Here is a 17272-nt window from a genome sequence, read left to right on the forward strand (position 1 = left end):
GTGTATGTTCTGGTCCAGAGTTTAGTGCACATTGACCTCATTCTGGCTAATACTCTTTCTGAAAGCCTTCCTCTGATCAAACTGTGATTCGAAGCCAGGGTCACATTGATGGTAGGTGTACTATCTAATCAGTTCACTCAAATACAGGATTTCAGTAGGGCAAACTTAGCCAAGGTAATTAGTGAAGGGTGATGGGTGGGGATGCAGGTAAGAGATGGAGAGAACAAAACAACACTGAAACACATATTGTGAATAGATTTAATTCAAACACCAAAAGGGAAGACAATTCTCATGTTGATATGACTACATTCAGCAGAATTATAATATTCCATAAAGTAATTGACATGTTTTTTATCCTGTTTCCTTTCTCAAGCATTGACTGGAGTACACAGCAAATGTATCAAGCCATCCTGAGGAAATCAGGGGTTAATGTTCAGTGCAGGACCGGGGAAGCGAACATTAGCCCCCGATGTCCTCAGGAGGTATCAAGTGTGATCTCGAATCAATAATGTGGTGGCATAGTTGACATAGTAATATCAAGTAGCAGGAGAGTGAGTCAGTGATACCCTGATGAAATTACACACATGTTGCACAGAGCAATGCTTGTTTTAAAATTAGATGAGGCAAATGACTTGATCTAAGATTTAAACTGGTCACAAGAAAGGAATGTTATGCCAGAAGTAATGATACCAATCTGACCGGCCTACCAGTACATTTCTCGATAGAAACTTATTATAAGTATAGTAATAGTAGGACGGATATTACACTTTAAAAAAAACCTCCAGTTTTACAGTATATTCACAGTTTTACAGTATACCAACAGTATGTGGTGTTTAGAGTTACTGAAAGGCCTGTTCATCTACATGTATGTATAAATATGGCAGTCACAATCAAAACCCTTTTGGCCAATCATGGAAACACATTATTGGAATCAAAAAATACCTTCAGCGCTTAAGTTTGAGCAGTTGAAATAACAAAATAAAGTGACTAGTTTACCAACCAGCACAAGGCAAAGATATTATGAATACATTTACTATCTATGATATCCAATAACCACCATTATGTAAATGTTTTTCAAACAATAATAAAAAATATAGAAATAATATAAAATTCCCAACACCATCACAGCCCATATATATGGTACATACAATTATTGCAATCCAAAAAATTGAATATAGCCCCCAAAAAATATTTATAACCAAATACAATCATCAATAGATACATGTAGTCCAAGTACAGCAACAAAATATATATCTGATAGGGGGCTCTAGACAGAAGCTAGGGGGTCAAACTGGCTAAATTACTTCATTGATATTACATTGACTGTACCATTGTACAAGTGACAATGGATGTAACTACTATAACATCATGTAGGACAAGTAAAGTCAAACACCAAGATCAATAAATGCGTATCTTACAATCATTTACACAGTATAATCATGAATATCTGGCAACAAAGGTGAAACAACCTTCGCAGCCTGATCCTATATCAAACAGTTTAAGGACAGGATTTAACTTTAAAGAAGGTCTTTTGATGCAAAGACCGTTCTCAAAGTTAAAGCTTGTGCAATGACGTCCCTGTTGACTGTCATTCTGGCATGCTGACATCAACAAAAGAAGTAAGCAGACGTCAATCTGACCATCAAGATGGCAGATTTTTCTGCGATGACATCATTTAGACAGGCTCCGCAGAGCTGTCCATTTGACACATTATCAAAGGCGAACTTCAATAATCATTGAGCATACACAACAGGAAGACTAGAAGTATGAATCCTAATTTCAGCACCATCTTATCGATATTAGCCATAATCTGTCTGGACAGTCAGGACTCCATTGAAAGCTGGTTGGTCTCGCAGAGCCTGAAAAGAGGAATATGAGGAATGAACAGATTTGGGACTTCTTCAATTTTTTCAATGCAAACCCTATTTTTACCAAAGATGAATATGAAAGGAAGAATTTCAAAGGCACCATGAAGAGAGATAATGAATAGGTTGTCCCCCATGAAGAGAGATAATGAATAGGTTGTCCTCAATTCTCAAACATCCTTCGACTCCACTCGCATAACTCGCTAAACTTTGGCCACTCAACTCCAAATGATGCTCATCTGAAAAGAGGTGAATTGATTTGGAGTTGTCACCAATAGCATCATCCTAGTTCACCACATCAGGGTCACGGACACAAGAACACAGCATTTCATTGAATATATCGGCAGAAGTACAGACTCTACCTTGAATTTCTTGACGATCTGTTCGTACTGCTGAATATTCTCCGCTTTCCCTTTCTCATGAAAATAATCCGAGATACCGATATGGACAGAAATTGAGCGTAGACGTGAACAAGAACCTGAAAATATAGGAGTGAAGATTTCGTTAAAGGTTCCATCAAAAGCAATGGTATGATCATACGATAATTCTGTTTCAGATATCACTTCTAGTCTTGTTTCAAAAGAGCATTTTATGTCACAAAAATGACTCTCTTGTTTTAGAAGGATTATCATGTAAGTAAGGTCAACTCTCCATCATGACGTCATTAAGTCTTTGCTAACAGCGCCATCTCATGTCAGTTCCCATAACAAGTACAAGTGTGACTCATGGGAAATAACAATCACTTACTGTTGAATTGTGTTAAAGCCTCAGGGGTGACTCTGGTGAATGTAAAATCGAGGACCTCGAGCCCACGGAGTCCAGCCTTGCACATGGCTTGAGCAATGTGTTCAGTCATCTCTCCCATGTGGTCCAGCTCTAAGATCTGGAGACGGGCACACTGGCTCGCTGATTGGTACAAAGGGAAGAGACAGAAACAGAAAATAGAGATGTTATTATGCGTAATAATGGTTTTTTACACTTCAAAACTTCTTATTTATCAAATACTATTTCTTCTTCTGCGATTGAACTTTAGACAAGCAACACTCGACAGATTCTAGTTGGCACCCAGGATTGGCTAACGATTTTCCATCCAAAGAAAAACATGCTTACCAATTGCCACCAGGCCGTGGCCAGTGATAGCAGTGCCACCTATACACAGGATATGAAGCAGTGGCCACATCCGTCCAATGGTTTCACAGCAAGCATCGTTGAAAACAAGAGCTTTCTCACTGCAAAGTAAGATGTTACATGTAAGTCAGGAACAGTAACAAAGTATGTGACCAAGAGAAATGAAATTTAGTACAGAAGATAGTTTCTCTCCAGCAATTGTCAGGGGAACTCAATTAAGGAGCTTCTCAACATCGCTACACTTGACACTCTCTGACTGGTACCCCTTTAAAAAGATTAAGAGAAATAACTGCAGAGTTAAGTGTCTTGCTCAGACATGACAAGCTGATATAATCATTTAAAGCTCTGCACCCCTGGTACTTACTTCGGGTAGATAGGCGGCACAATTAGATCTTTGATTTCCTTACAACCACTGCCTAAACTCCACAGCACCTCGGCACAAGCAGGATCGGTCTCACTGATGTAAACAACCTGCTTGAGCTTGCGACAGTGACAGCTTGCCATCCATAGGGTTCTGGAACAACGTGGCAAGATGGTAAATATGTGATTGAAATCAATGCTGGGCATCTGAGATCATTGAAATACATCGGCAACTCTTTAGAACAGCTGGCTTTGTTACTGAAAACGGAAATCCCGTCTGGCGAGCATCTCGTCAATTCTGAACGCAGAAAAACCTCTCTTATCAATTTTTATCCCGATGGGGCCACCTACCTGTCAGTGAGGAGGTTCCTACAGTCGACCAACTTCAATGTGACTAAAGACGCAGCATTCGCTCGTAGTAATTGCTCAATACCACTTTCAAGGCTCCCTCTGGAAAGAATGGACAGTGTAAAGGTGAATTGGTGTCAATGTTTGGAATTTTTGGTACAAAACTGAAGATTTATTCCACGTGGAAAGGTCTCTTACGAAGACATACCTTATCTGTCTGATATAGTCCTCCATAGTTTCTTGTGGTTTCTTTGATCGTGGTTTAAGGCCTGAAATTTGATAATAGATTAAGAAGACTTGTGATAACCTGTATCTACATGCATATCTATCTTACTTAACAAGAGGCAAGATTTTCCTGTCTGTGATTGTGGAACACAACCTTGCTCGAACTAGCGCATGTCTATGACATCATCGTATCAACTGATCACGATTGGCTACAACATAAATGATGTCACCATGTTGCTGCCTCCTTTTCGTCAAGTAAGCTTGGTCGGTCCTGCTTTGGGTTAAATCCAATAATAATCAGGCACCTATACCAGTAACCACCTCGCCTATATTTCCCCCTTAGGTTTTAAATGATGAAAATAACCTCTCGACTTACCCATTAAAGTCAAGCACCGAACCTGGGTTGCCCATTTTGACAGGGTAACCAAATACTGAAACAGACAAACAATGAGTTAATACAAGCCTTGAGGCGACAGGTTCACAGAGCCTGACTGTTATTTTATTCAGTAAACTTTCGTCACGCCAATGTAATTTGCCGATTGGTGATGTTTCAGTTGGCTGTCTTATATGGTCAACATTGTCATGACACTTTTGTTGCAACTAGAGCAAGACTTACAATCCAACACTTTATGAAAATGCTGTAGTTCAGCACAGATTCCTTAATTAAGCCTTACATTACCTTAGCAGATATCTTTGATTTTCCAAGCCGGACATTTCGCCAGAGAGCAGGATGTCGACTGATGTTTCGCCATTCTTTGCAGACCAGTGCCACCTTGGAGAGATTGATTGTATCGAGAAACATGAAGACTCCAAACAGGACATCCCGTCGACGTTTATCAACCTCGGCCTGGGTGTAGACGGGCGTCGGCTGCTGTGGCCATTCTGAAGGGAAAAACAGATGATAATATGAGATAGGGTTATATCAAGTGTGCCAGTCTTGACAGAAGTATCAAACATAGATCACATGCTTGATAGAATCCATCCCATGACAATACAGATCAGTCAGTTTAAAGCACTAACAGATTTGTGTCGTCCGTAGCTAAACATTTTCAAGGGTTACAATCGTATACTTCAACAGTGACTCAGGATTGTCACATATTGTTGAATACTGAACAAACATGATGTCAGTCATTTTACTGGCTATCTCTTTGATAATCTCTTGTTAGCGCACACTAAGATAGTGATGTTAGTTGTGCCACCTAACCACACTGAAGCATAGCTATAGTAAGAGGAGCTAAATCATGCTAAGAGGGAAAAGATGTTAATGTTAAAATAAGCAACCCAGATTTACCAAGATGTCAACATCAAGAGCAGTACTTAACAGAATTGGTTATCATGAACGTTGGCTCAGTGGTGGGTTTCAATCAATACCACTTTAACGTTTATTTCCATTCAGCATTTCGAGCCTATCAGCCTCAAAAGCTTGGCCGCAGAGAAGTCCTGCTCTTCATGGACATTTGATAGTTTATGTTAAGATAAGTGCAACAAAGAGGCTGAGACATATTGTTGAAAATAAATCAGTCACCTGTACCTTCAAGTGTATTAGGATACCTTTGGGAAGGAGAGAAATGAAAATATAACAATCATGCAGGTTGACAGACCAACACCTTATAACAAAACATTTTCAAAAATGACATTGCATGATCTCACGATAGAAACAGCTGTCATGAAGACAGACATGAGACGACCGCCCTGACGACATATTGGAACACTTATACCCCGACAAGCCAACATATCCCACAGCCTATCATCGGCAAGGTAATTTATCACCATTGAGGGGTGTTCCATGTAAGAAGGTGGGCCCATGTTCTTGAAAGTCACATGCTAGTCCCGTAACGAGTAAGATGAAGACTCTCTCTTCATGTGACCCGTGTCCAGCTATCAGTCAGGTTACCCATTTCTACTCACTTGGTGACTTGCCTAAGGACCTAAACCCCTCTTCACGACTCTTCTGGCTCTTCTTTCTCGTTCCAGTCCTCGGCCGATCTGTCTCCATTTGCCGCTGCAGCGAACCCAGACTCTCCTCCAAGCTGTAATCAGGGTCTGTATCGTCTGTCACATTCGTCATGCTGTCAGAACTATAGTCAATAGAGGGCTCTGTCATCGTAGATGTGGCACTTCTCATCCGTTTTCGCCGACAGTTCCGCTGCATTTCACGCACTTTATTCAACTCCTCCTTTAACTGTTTTTCCTTCTCTTGTAGGGTGGCAAAATCAGTGGAAGAGATCTTTGGGCCTTTTTTTGGACTTTCAGCTGCAGAAAGATGGTCTGTCATAATATTTGGTCAAATAAAGATTGGTTTGAATACAAGGGATCTGTGGGCTACCCTGCTCTGTGTGTTGGTCTGGGGGTACCAGGCAAATCAACCATATGACCATGAATCCAGGTTTGTTCAAACAGAGAAGTAGGCCTACTAGCTCCCATCGCTTTCTGGAATGAGAATATTCGGAAATTCAACTATCTTTCTCAACCAGACCAACAACTGCAATTCCTTTCATGATTAGTTATCTTATCAAATGTTTCTTCAACAGGGGCCTGGTGAACTTGGTTGACACAAATTTAGATTGCCATCAACAAAGTCAGGGTTAATTCCAATGTGTGTACCTGGGTGCACCCACACATTGCAAAGTAAAGGGCGGAGTGTACCATACTCAATCTGCTTAAACCAGTTCTACCCAACATCTGGGCGTGCTATTTGATCCACTCATGAAATCACGATCAATAATGCCGAACGCATCATCGTCAATTATCAATATTCAAATCACGGGAATAATCAACAAGGGGCACTTTATTGTCGAGGTTCGGATGCAATTTATTAACACCTGTTCCGCATTTTTATAAAACCTCTCTAAAAGAGGCATCCCTGCAGTAAAGAACCCATTTATTAGAAGTATCCAGTGGTCATGTTGATGTAACATGAAATATTGAGTCAGGACTTAGAGCTGGCATAGGCTGTAGGAGGGGTAGGCCTACAGTGGAAACATAAGCATAAACATAAGGCCCCAAGTTCGACTCCGTGGGTATTACTTAAGTGATAGATACAATGACTCTCTTCAAACGCATGTTTTCTCTCAGCTGCTCCTGATTATTGGTCCCACGCACTGACCCAGTAAAATGCCAACGATAATCTTGGATGATGTTAAATGACTTGATGGAATTAAACCATCCCCCCATGTGGCTCTAGAACATCACATCCTAGACTAGCACACAGTCTCAGAGATCAATATCTCATATTATTGCAGAACTCTTCGTAGGTACTTGCATGACACAGCAGATGTTTGCGAGCATTCAATCTATACTTGTACATTTCGCCAATATTGACCAAAACTTTGGTCATTGTTGACAGTTCTCATATGAGTTGGGCCATTGAATGAGTAACACAGCTGCATATTGCACCACGTAATTAACAGCATTAATAAACCATAATCTAATTAATCAATCAATACATCATGGTATTGAGGTTGGCTCTATTTCTAATCTCTGGACATGAAGTGATTAGGAAAATCAACTTCTTTCAAGACATGAGGTGACAACCCTAACAATCAGAGTTTTAATACAATATTGACAAACACAATACATGAATGAATTCAGTGTGGGTTTTACTAATTTAGGACGAAAGCATTTCTTATGCATTGGGTATTGTAACAGACACAAAGAACATTTCCAAGAGACATCTGCCAACCAGATGACTCAAGTCATCTTCTTCTCCTTGTTAATCATCGAGTGGCCCCAGCATCGGTGATTACGACACAGGAACGTGAAAATAAGGGATCAATAGCCCATGCCCCCCCCCTCCCAATCGCAATGAAGGGTCATGTCATGGAAATTTGAGAAGTTTAGCACAGCATTTTCATGAAATTAAAAGCAGCAGAAATGGAATTACAATCAGTCCTGGTATTTACTACTTTCAAGAAAGGACAAGTGCAAGAGTGGAGAAGGATGCCTACTTGATAATTTTGATCAAGCTTTGAAATAAAAATCAAAGGAAATATGAACAATAAATAAAGGAGGCAGACTAAAATTATTCAGAAAGGAAGCACTAAAATAACACCGCTTTACTACCCGTTGATGTCAAGAGTAATACCAGGAGATATTAAAAGCAATTTTCTCAGCCACCTGAGTGATACAAGAAAATGTGTAACTTTTCAACTTCAAGGTAAAATCACCTCTGGACGTTTCACCCACCAAATTCCCATGACAATGACAATCGTTCTGAAGAATCAGATCTTGTGAAATGCATTTAGGACTCATTGGGATAGTCTGGTGAACTTTGATGAAGGGAATATAATGGTGACAAGTGAAAACCAATCATTCAGATAAAACTCACAACATTAAATAATTTCATTTTGAGTCAACGTCTGACAATGAGATCAGTTCTGTAAATTTCATAGTTAATTCAACGATTGTGTTTGACAAATTGTTCAGAACAATGTTTAGTTAGCTTAAATCATTTCTCAACCGAGTTGCTGCAACTTTTCTAGCCATTTTCTGGTATCAAACAGATGCCAATGAAAGCCTACTTGAAAGTTTCACTCACCATGAGTCTTGTAGCTTGGGATACTTGATCCGACACCGGAGTCACTGCAGCTGAATGGCTTCTCAAAATGAAAAGATAGACACGACATAATCATCCGAGGGGTAAAGATATATCTGACTGATATGATGTTCAAAAGGGGAAATTTCTTTGGGGGGGGGGGGGGGGGAGTACCTATAAAAGGGGTATCTGGACAAAGGATCAAGTTCTCATGAAAAACCTGATTAATCAAGACTTTATTGCACATTTTATAGAAAGAATGCAATATCGGTAGATTATATTGCCAAGATTTAACACCTTGCAGTTCAAGCGTGTGTGAGTGTAAAGTGGACAAAAGAAACTAATTGTTCAGTATTCATCAAATGACTTTGATTGATCCAATTGTAAACAGCATTAGAACCCGGATCAGGGTTGCCAAGCTAATTTGGCGTTTAATGTTACTTACATTTTTTCCTGGATATACAGGCTGTTGACTATCATCTCTGAAACTGGAGAGCAGAAATATTTGGTAATTTTATGGCATCACCTCAATTACCTTGCACAAGTCGTATTTGTAATCAAAACAGGGCATGTGAAGCAGAAATTCATTTGGGCTGTGGCTATATGGAGTTTCATCTGTTTGGAGTTGATCACAGCAGGTTGACCAGACCTGTATCAGTAGACCCCTTCCAAAACAGAACCCTCCCTTCCCGGAGTGGATTGAGAAATTTTGAAATGGGGTGCCGAGCCAGCTAGGCATCCATTGCCTGAAAATCCAAGGGCTCTCAAAATATTTTCTGCAAGTTTTCACCATTGGTCTGCGCACTGCTGAGTAAAGCATATACAACAATATTTTCCATCCAGCAAATACCCAACTTTCACAAAATTATAATTCATAACTTCACATTCGGAACAGCTGATTCCACCACTTCTCAGGAATTTTCATCAAATACCAATTACAAATGCAGCTGCCTGACACACAAACAAACATACCGCCCATATAAAAAACAATAGAGAAATACAAAAATGCATGTTGGATGATGCATTCATATTACAAACTAGTTGTGTTCAAAATACAATAGGAAATTCAATGGGTATAAAAGTTTAAAGTGCTCAACAAGGGCGCAGTTTTTGTTGCTGCGACAAAACTCTATCATAAAGAGAAAAAGATTACTTGTCTGCATGTAAAACTGGTACCGGTAACCTATTTCTTCAATGACCTCAAACTGTTCACCCCCCCCCCCCCCCCCCGTTTCATTCCAAACATGTCCATCACCAATTACTTGAAAAACATGCATTTATACGTCACTGAAACATGATTTCAAACAACATTCATGGAAAGATCAACCAGATTTCCTCGCCAACTGATTCTAACAACGTCAATAGGTAGTCACAGCTGTTGTTTTGTATGAAACTAACAAAACTCCTTTGATACTGCAGAGGTGATACAATGTGCTATCACATTTCACTATAGCTATTATTGGTTTCACAGTCATGAAATGTGATCAGCCAACTCTCCAAAGTTGATGGGAAACTGATAATTTTCATGGGCGTTTCACCACCACCAATGATGAATATTCATCACCGCTTACCTAGGTTCTAAGAAATCTGAACTTAGGTCATCCATAGAAGATCGAAGATGTTGAGGAGATGGAGACTGGAAGAAAAATAAAACAAATCATATTACTTTCCATCACATCTTCCTACGATGATTCTCTGCACATTATTTTTGAACCTGCAGAACTGAATTCAGCAGGTAACAAGATACTCGAAAGAATATCACTGGATTCACTCAGTCAGCTGCGGGTAACAACTCACTGACCTTTGGGCCTGTTGGTTAGTTAACCAAGGGGAGAGTCTGATGTCTTAAAGGGTGCAATCACCCACCTTAAAATTTCTCTGGAGGTTAACTGGAACAATCTGATCTTCTATCTGATGATTTCCATCAACTCGTCTGCCCGTCACGAGGCCGCGCTCAACGGGATGGAGGTTATTGCCCATCGTTTGAGAGGCATGTGAGGCACCCGGCGAAGTGTAATCCATTCCCATGGGACTGCCCGCCGACGGTTGGGGCTGTAATGAGCTGTAGTGTCCCTGTGGCCGCCGTAACGTGCTCAGTTCATTTTCTGCCCGCTCTGCCCGATTTATCAGGCCGTTGATGAATTCTTCAAGCTGTGCCCGAGCAGTGGCTTCCTTCTCTGCAGTGTTTCTTAAGAACTGCGTTAGATTTATGACCTCCCTGAAAATATAAACAAACAATAGTTAACCCCCTCGCTATCAAACGACCTGCTGAGGCGTGTTCCCGTTAAACCTCTTGAAAACTTTAATTTCACGATATCTCCCAAACTGGTCTGTGCCATCTTCAAAAGGCTTCGCAGTGTTCCCTTCAAATGTTCATGTTAGCGATGGTCACACTGGTTACCATGGACACTGATCTATTAGGGGCCTAGGCCAATATTCATAGCAGATTCATTGATTATACTCCGTAGCAACTGAGTCAACACAATACATGACCAGGCCTTGTGTGACACAGGTTTATGAGCACAGATGGTTAAATCACAATTGGATATGATTATGAAACCTGCTATTCGTTGTTAATATTAAACACAACAACATTTCTCCTGACCAGAAAATCCAAAGTCACACACCTGAAATACTTACTTCTCTTTCTCCCTAATAATGCTATCCTTCTCGTCCAAATCCTTCCTCATCTGATCCAGGGTTCCCTGATTCGTATCCTTCTCCTTCGACATGGCAATAATCTCATGCTGCGTCTTCCTACGCTCCATTGCAAGATCCTCCAACTCATTATTAGCCCGATGCAACCGTAATTCCTTCACATGCAAATCACCTTTTAATCTTTCCACCAATTCTAAGACCTCGTCATAATTTGGGCTACCCTGGGCTGTCGACAAGTTATTGTAAGATCCAGAGAGGTTTACGCGTTGATATTGAGGATTAGGTGAACCTGGAGGCGTGAAGACGTCATCATTGAACATTTCAGCATACACGTTGATATTGTCAGTCGAGTCGTGATGGTCTAATAAATCGTCGCTGCTACGCGTACGTGAATGTTGCGAGATATTGTTGCGTGAAACTGGGACATCTTTTAAAGAGTGCGTATCAAAGTTGTTTGCCCGAGGGCTGAATACTGACTTTGTGGGTGAACGGTAATCTAAACTACTGTACTTGTGATTTCGTTCCTTTTCCTTGGCTTCCACTAACTGACGATCTAATTCACGACCTTCACGACTTAATCGATTTAACCTTTTATCCGCCATTGGGTGACGGTGCATAAATTGAGCGGTTGGGCTACTTTGTTGCGTAGGTGTCCGCCCATTTTGTTCGCCAGATTTACACGCTTTTTGCGTGTCCAAGGTATCCAAATTATGTCCATGTTTCGGATGCTTGTTCTCCAAATGAGACCATAGTCCCACTAAAGTTAGGAATCGTTTGTTCTGCCCACATGTTGGACACTGGTATGGGAAATCCCGCGGATCCGCCATTCTGGTGGAAATCCTTTCCTTGGTCAGGGACACTGCTCACATAGAATCTTCATGACTTTTTATACTCCTGAAATTAAAAAAGAAACAATGTTAAAAATACACACTCAAATAGACCATCTAACCTATTTTGAATGTTGCGCCCAAAACAATTATGGAAATGAGTAGTGGACTGAGCGTAGGATGAAATGTGCAAACCACACTGAATCACCTGTTATAATAATCACCCCATGTACAATATATGGCGCTCATATGGATTGGTTGAGAAGAGAATGGTCGATGCCACCAACTATCCCAAGCTTGATTATTCATGTAAGCCTACAAACATGATTCATCTCTTTTGAAATCAGAAAACAACACCTACCTACATCACATGGAATCAATAAGTTGAAATCATATCCAAAACTGTAATCCAGAAAAGGAAATTTAAGTGAGAGCATGAATTCTTCCAATCCACCCTGTCCCTGAGCAACCTGACTCAAATTCTTGACTCCATCAAGTACATGAAACAGGTCTGGCAAATTCCACATCAGAGTTCGATTAATCATATGTAGAGTAAATGATCCCATACGTAGGGCCTACGCCACTGGTGATACAGCAAGAATGTACTCAACCAGCAGCTGTGACATAGGCCCGCAATACAGCATATGCACATCACTGACTTCTACCAGAACATGACCAGTAGGTTTATTGATTTTAGAGGCCTGCAACACTGAGTTTATACATTTTTTCTGTGATACCCAGTATCACCACCCCAACACAGGAAGCTACAGCTTCATATGATGATGATTTCATCTTGTGGTGAGAGAGGAACAACAAACAAGCACCCAATATCAGTAGGTTATCCAAAGTTGCCAAGAGAAGCCGAGATACTCATTCTCAGCCAGCCCAAGGGCGACAATGTGGAAATGATAAAGACAGCCTCCACCAACACTACTAGTAATACATGTACTAAACAATGTACAAAGATTGTGTTTTGGCCAATAAACCTCATTTCATTTCCTCCACAAACCATCACTCCATCAGTGGTATCATCATACCCCACCAGCCAGCACCATGCAGCATTCGTTGTTATGCCAGTAGCCTTTCCTATCATTTTCCCAACCTCATTAATGTGTGCGAGGGGAGGAGCATGCAACTGACTCTAAGGATGTTCTTTTGAGAGGCTCCCTTTTTTCTGGCACAAGTTGTCTTCTCAATATCAGAGGTCTGATCAATCTAAGAAGTTTTCTCTTTAACAATGTTTTTAATTGTTCACAATCCCTAAATAAGGCTAAAGCCTACACCAAAGCAATGAGATAGAAATTAGAAATTGATTTTTTAATAGTATTACCATATGAAATGGCATCCTTCCATATGTAAGAGATGAGCTGGCTCCATGGTGGCTGCTGGATATGGCGTCACATTACATAACGAGCAGGGCTATGGCAGTATGGGGTTTTGGAGCCCACAACCTTGACCCTTACGGCCTTCATGTCGCTATCCTCTGTCACATACGAGGCAAGCGTCTGCCGTGCACCTAGGATACTGATGCGATGGTTGTTTGTTCGTAGCTTGAAAGTGAGTTCATTGGGCCAAATGCAATTTCGCAAAGTTTTTCTAAATCTGACAATCCCTGTAAATCTAATGTATCAATGGATTTTAGGTAATCCGTGCGAGTTCTTGCATATTTTGTACATTGCATACAGAAATGGGTTTCATTTTCCACAACGCCACCCTCCAAGGCTAGGTATTGATTGGTTCGTTTGAATTGATTTGATTGGTTATTCTAAAATGTGAGTCCGAAAACATCCGGAATAGCGAACGTGTAGTTCCATTTTAGCCGCTTCACTGCCGCAAATCATGCAGCCTTGCGCAAATAGTGCAATCAAACTTGCTCAAAAAGGCATAATATTGCTCAAATTTGAAAATTTGTGAAGTTGAAATATTAGTAAAAATATTTTCAAATTTATCATGGAGGAAAAAAATGAAAAATATTTTGACTGAATAGGGTATTCCAAGTTTCTTGGTGCCAGCGCAAACCATTCTCCAAGCGTCGTCAATAGTGACTTTTGCCGCCAACTCTTACTCAAACTACTGACGATGTCAGACGGGTGTATGTAATTTTCGAAATTACGGACCGACGACCGGGAGATTGTATGGCGAGAGATAATATTCAAATTTGGTTATACACATATAGATTTATGACGAAAGCCTTTTAATTGTGTAATTTTTATTTTGTCGTTTATGAATAGTAAATTTAATTGCAAATTTAGAGAATATATTAGTTTTACTTTTAACCGATAGAGAGCAGCACGTAAAAATAATGGCCTGGTACAAAAATGCCAGCAAAGTCAAGGGCTTTCTTTGCGATATTTCAGGGGTCCTTTTCGATGCTGGCCCTGGTGGAGGAAGTGCAATAAAGGGATCAGTTGAGGCGATCAAAAGGTACATTGCATTTGGGATGTTAGGCATCTCGATCGCTACAAAATGCGATTGCGATTGAAAAGCACTCCACTTCGTGGGGCCATCTCAAGAGTCTCAGACTCAGAGAGACAGACAGCCAATGTCATTTTAATAAAAGCGGGCAGGGTATCCTGATTAAAAATAATACGCTTTGAAAACTGATTGCAGTTGGGGTGTTTAATCAAACTACTAGGGCTCCTGGACCTGGCGTCATGTGAGGACGCCTTCAGTTCCAATGGCTGCCTGATGCTTGTGAGTTTGATATTTTGAATAGTTTAGCAGGTCTGGTCTATCTTTCACAGATTAAAGGATGCAGGTGTACCAATTCGATTTCTCACCAATGAGACCACCTGTACTAGAGAGGCTCTAGTCACACAGCTTCGGGCACTCGGCTTTGAGATGGAAACTAGTCAAGTCATCACACCAATACCTGCTGCTGTCAAGGTTCTGAAGGAACGGAATTTACGACCATTTTATGTTGTCCATAAAGGTGTGTTTCATGGATAAGTTTTGCTGCATTTTAGAATTGATGCAGCAACAATCTTTTCAATTTGGTAGCTCTTGAGAAAAATTACTGATATAATTCACAAAAGAAAGCAAAAAGGATGTGTCCACAAATGTTCCCCAAAGAGGTCTGTACATCAGTACCCCAATTTATTTTTCAGATGCACTACCAGACTTCGCAGGAGTTGATACCTCAAATCCCAATTGTGTTGTGATGGGAGATGCACAGGAATATTTCACATATGAGAGGTTGAATGAAGCACTTGGAATCCTCATGAACTTAGAAAATCCAGTTCTGTTAGCTTTAGGAAAAGGGTGAGTGAATTTGAAACAGTATGTTGTACAGTTTTATTATTTTCCAAATGTCTTACGGTGCATGTCATGTTACACCTAACTTGGCTAAATCATGACCAACACACTAGATGTCACCAGACTTTCTTTCCCCCTTCAGACGATACTACAAAAGTCACGGGACATTGTTTCTGGATGTTGGTGCTTTTATGAAGGCGATGGAGGTAAGGTTATTACCCAGGCAGGTCTTGGCAAAAGAGGCCTCTTATTAGAGCACAAAGGAAAAAACGGTGCCAGTAACGGAATCCCAGAGGTCAAATGGCATAGATGACCTAAATCAATGTCCCAAATAGAGAGGGATTCTCTCTCCCTTTGTTGTTAACACCTTCAGCGCCGAACCACGTAGATCTACGTGACCCAAATCCCCCCTTGAGCTCGTGGACTTCATGAAAGAACTACGCCATCGCCATCTTCAGGGCAAAGTAGGAACTGAAGCGACCGTTTGGTCTTTTCAGTTCCTACTGTGCCCTGAAGATGGCGATGGCGTTGTTCAGAACTTCAAATGACTTCATGAAAGAACTACGCCATCGCCATCTTCAGGGCAAGGGAGGAACTGAGAGCGCTGAAAAGACCGTTTGGTCTTTTCAGTTCCTACCTTGCCCTGAAGATGGCGATGGCGTAGTTCTTCCGTGAAGGCCGTGAGTTTCCGATAACCAGCTCAAAGGGGAGGGGGAATTTGCGCCACTTAGATCTACGTGGTTCGGCGCTGAAGGTGTTAATTGGATATTATTGAAAAAATACTTCTTTTCCAGTATGCGACAGGAATAGAGGCTGAAGTTGTTGGCAAACCATCCAAGACGATGTTCTTGACAGCAGTGAAAGATCTTGGACTGGACCCTGACGATGCATTGATGATTGGTGACGATATCGTAAATGATGTAGGTGGTGCTCAGGCAGCAGGCCTTCGGGGACTACAAGTTAGGACAGGAAAGTTTAGGTAAGGAACACTGTGGTAGTGACTTGGTTGGAGTTGGCAAATTAGACAGCAGGATTCAGCATCAAGCATGGTTAGTCTTGGTGGACGTCATTGGGAAAAACATATCGAATCTTATTCAGATTGGCAGCTATGGATTTGGCAGCCACAGCCACTCATTGCTGTACTATGCTAAGAATCTAAAAAAATCTAAATCTTTTATTTCTACTTTTTGAGTTGCCAGTCCAAGGAATCGCATCACAATAACCGAGTTTTATTTAAAATCGCAGTGATTAACACTTTCATCAGAACTCTTTTTGACTTATATTTTATTAATTTCTTCAGGCCATCTGATGAGACCCATCCGCCAGTGAAACCTGATGGCTACGTGGACAACTTAGCAGAGGCTGTGGACCTTTACCTCAAACATCGCTAATATTGCCTGCTATATAATCTATGCTATATAATCGATTATTTCTTACTTAATAATAATAAATGGTAAATCATGAAATGGTACTACAGAAGTGTTTCATCAATTTCTTGTTTGAACAGAATTTCACCAATGGATACTAATGCCTGACTCTGTTACTATAAAACCTGCCAAGAGCTGTCACAACTTTCAGCACGCTTACTTTTGGGATGAATTCCATTACAAGATGTACTGTTGTGTGCAGTTGTGATGGCTTCTGTGAGTGGTTTGTCCATTGATTTGGGGATGGGATGGCCTAGCAACATGTATGAATCACCACCTCTCATGTAGGAAGTCCAGGACCAGGAGAGCTGGAGCTGCAGAGGCCCCCCCCCCCCCCGCTCCCATTTGCTTTTTGTTTTTCCAAATCCCTGGTGAAGACATTTCATGATCGTGAGACATTTCAAAAGGAGACTGCCTTCTTATGCACCAACCAGCCTGACGTTTAGTGTGCTCAAATGTTTGCAGATGGCAGCACTGTGTTTCTTCTATTGTCAATGAGTTGGGACAATTTTTAGTGTCATCAATAGTAGCCGAAGACACCTGGTGGTGTGACAGCAAACTATGAAGAGACCATAACTGTGGTGACCAATCATGGCTACAGAGTTATCTGTATCAAACTCTCATCGCATGCCTATGTCCAGCCCA

The 17272-nt window shown here is 40.9% G+C and overlaps 2 protein-coding genes across 7 annotated transcripts; one reads left to right on the plus strand and one right to left on the minus strand.

The window, feature by feature from the left end:
• Positions 1-246: 246 nt before the first annotated feature.
• On the minus strand, positions 247-13500 carry LOC135489066 (F-box only protein 41-like). 6 transcript variants are annotated; one of them, XM_064774186.1, is made up of 17 exons: positions 13276-13500; positions 12307-12347; positions 11101-12012; positions 10327-10678; positions 10032-10096; positions 8906-8948; positions 8464-8521; positions 5835-6179; positions 4606-4808; positions 4303-4357; positions 3910-3970; positions 3705-3803; positions 3358-3507; positions 2976-3094; positions 2613-2771; positions 2228-2343; positions 247-1859 (listed from the first exon to the last, which is right to left on the minus strand). In XM_064774186.1, exons 3-17 carry the CDS (start codon positions 11943-11945, stop codon positions 1800-1802), a joined length of 2730 nt encoding a protein of 909 aa, XP_064630256.1. In that variant the 5' UTR covers positions 11946-12012; positions 12307-12347; positions 13276-13500; the 3' UTR covers positions 247-1799. The 6 variants fall into 6 exon arrangements, with proteins under 6 accessions (XP_064630256.1, XP_064630252.1, XP_064630253.1 ...); XM_064774182.1 differs by having other exon boundaries at positions 8464-8524; XM_064774183.1 differs by lacking the exon at positions 12307-12347 and having other exon boundaries at positions 8464-8524.
• A 735-nt stretch (positions 13501-14235) lies between these two features.
• LOC135489067 (phospholysine phosphohistidine inorganic pyrophosphate phosphatase-like) lies at positions 14236-16644 on the plus strand. The gene is made up of 6 exons (XM_064774189.1): positions 14236-14369; positions 14690-14877; positions 15053-15206; positions 15343-15406; positions 15995-16179; positions 16501-16644. The coding sequence occupies exons 1-6, from the start codon at positions 14248-14250 to the stop codon at positions 16589-16591; spliced, it is 804 nt and encodes a 267-aa protein (XP_064630259.1). The 5' UTR covers positions 14236-14247; the 3' UTR covers positions 16592-16644.
• Positions 16645-17272: the final 628 nt, after the last annotated feature.

Source organism: Lineus longissimus, chromosome 6 (assembly GCF_910592395.1).
Source record: "Lineus longissimus chromosome 6, tnLinLong1.2, whole genome shotgun sequence".
Lineage (NCBI taxonomy): Eukaryota > Metazoa > Nemertea > Pilidiophora > Heteronemertea > Lineidae > Lineus > Lineus longissimus.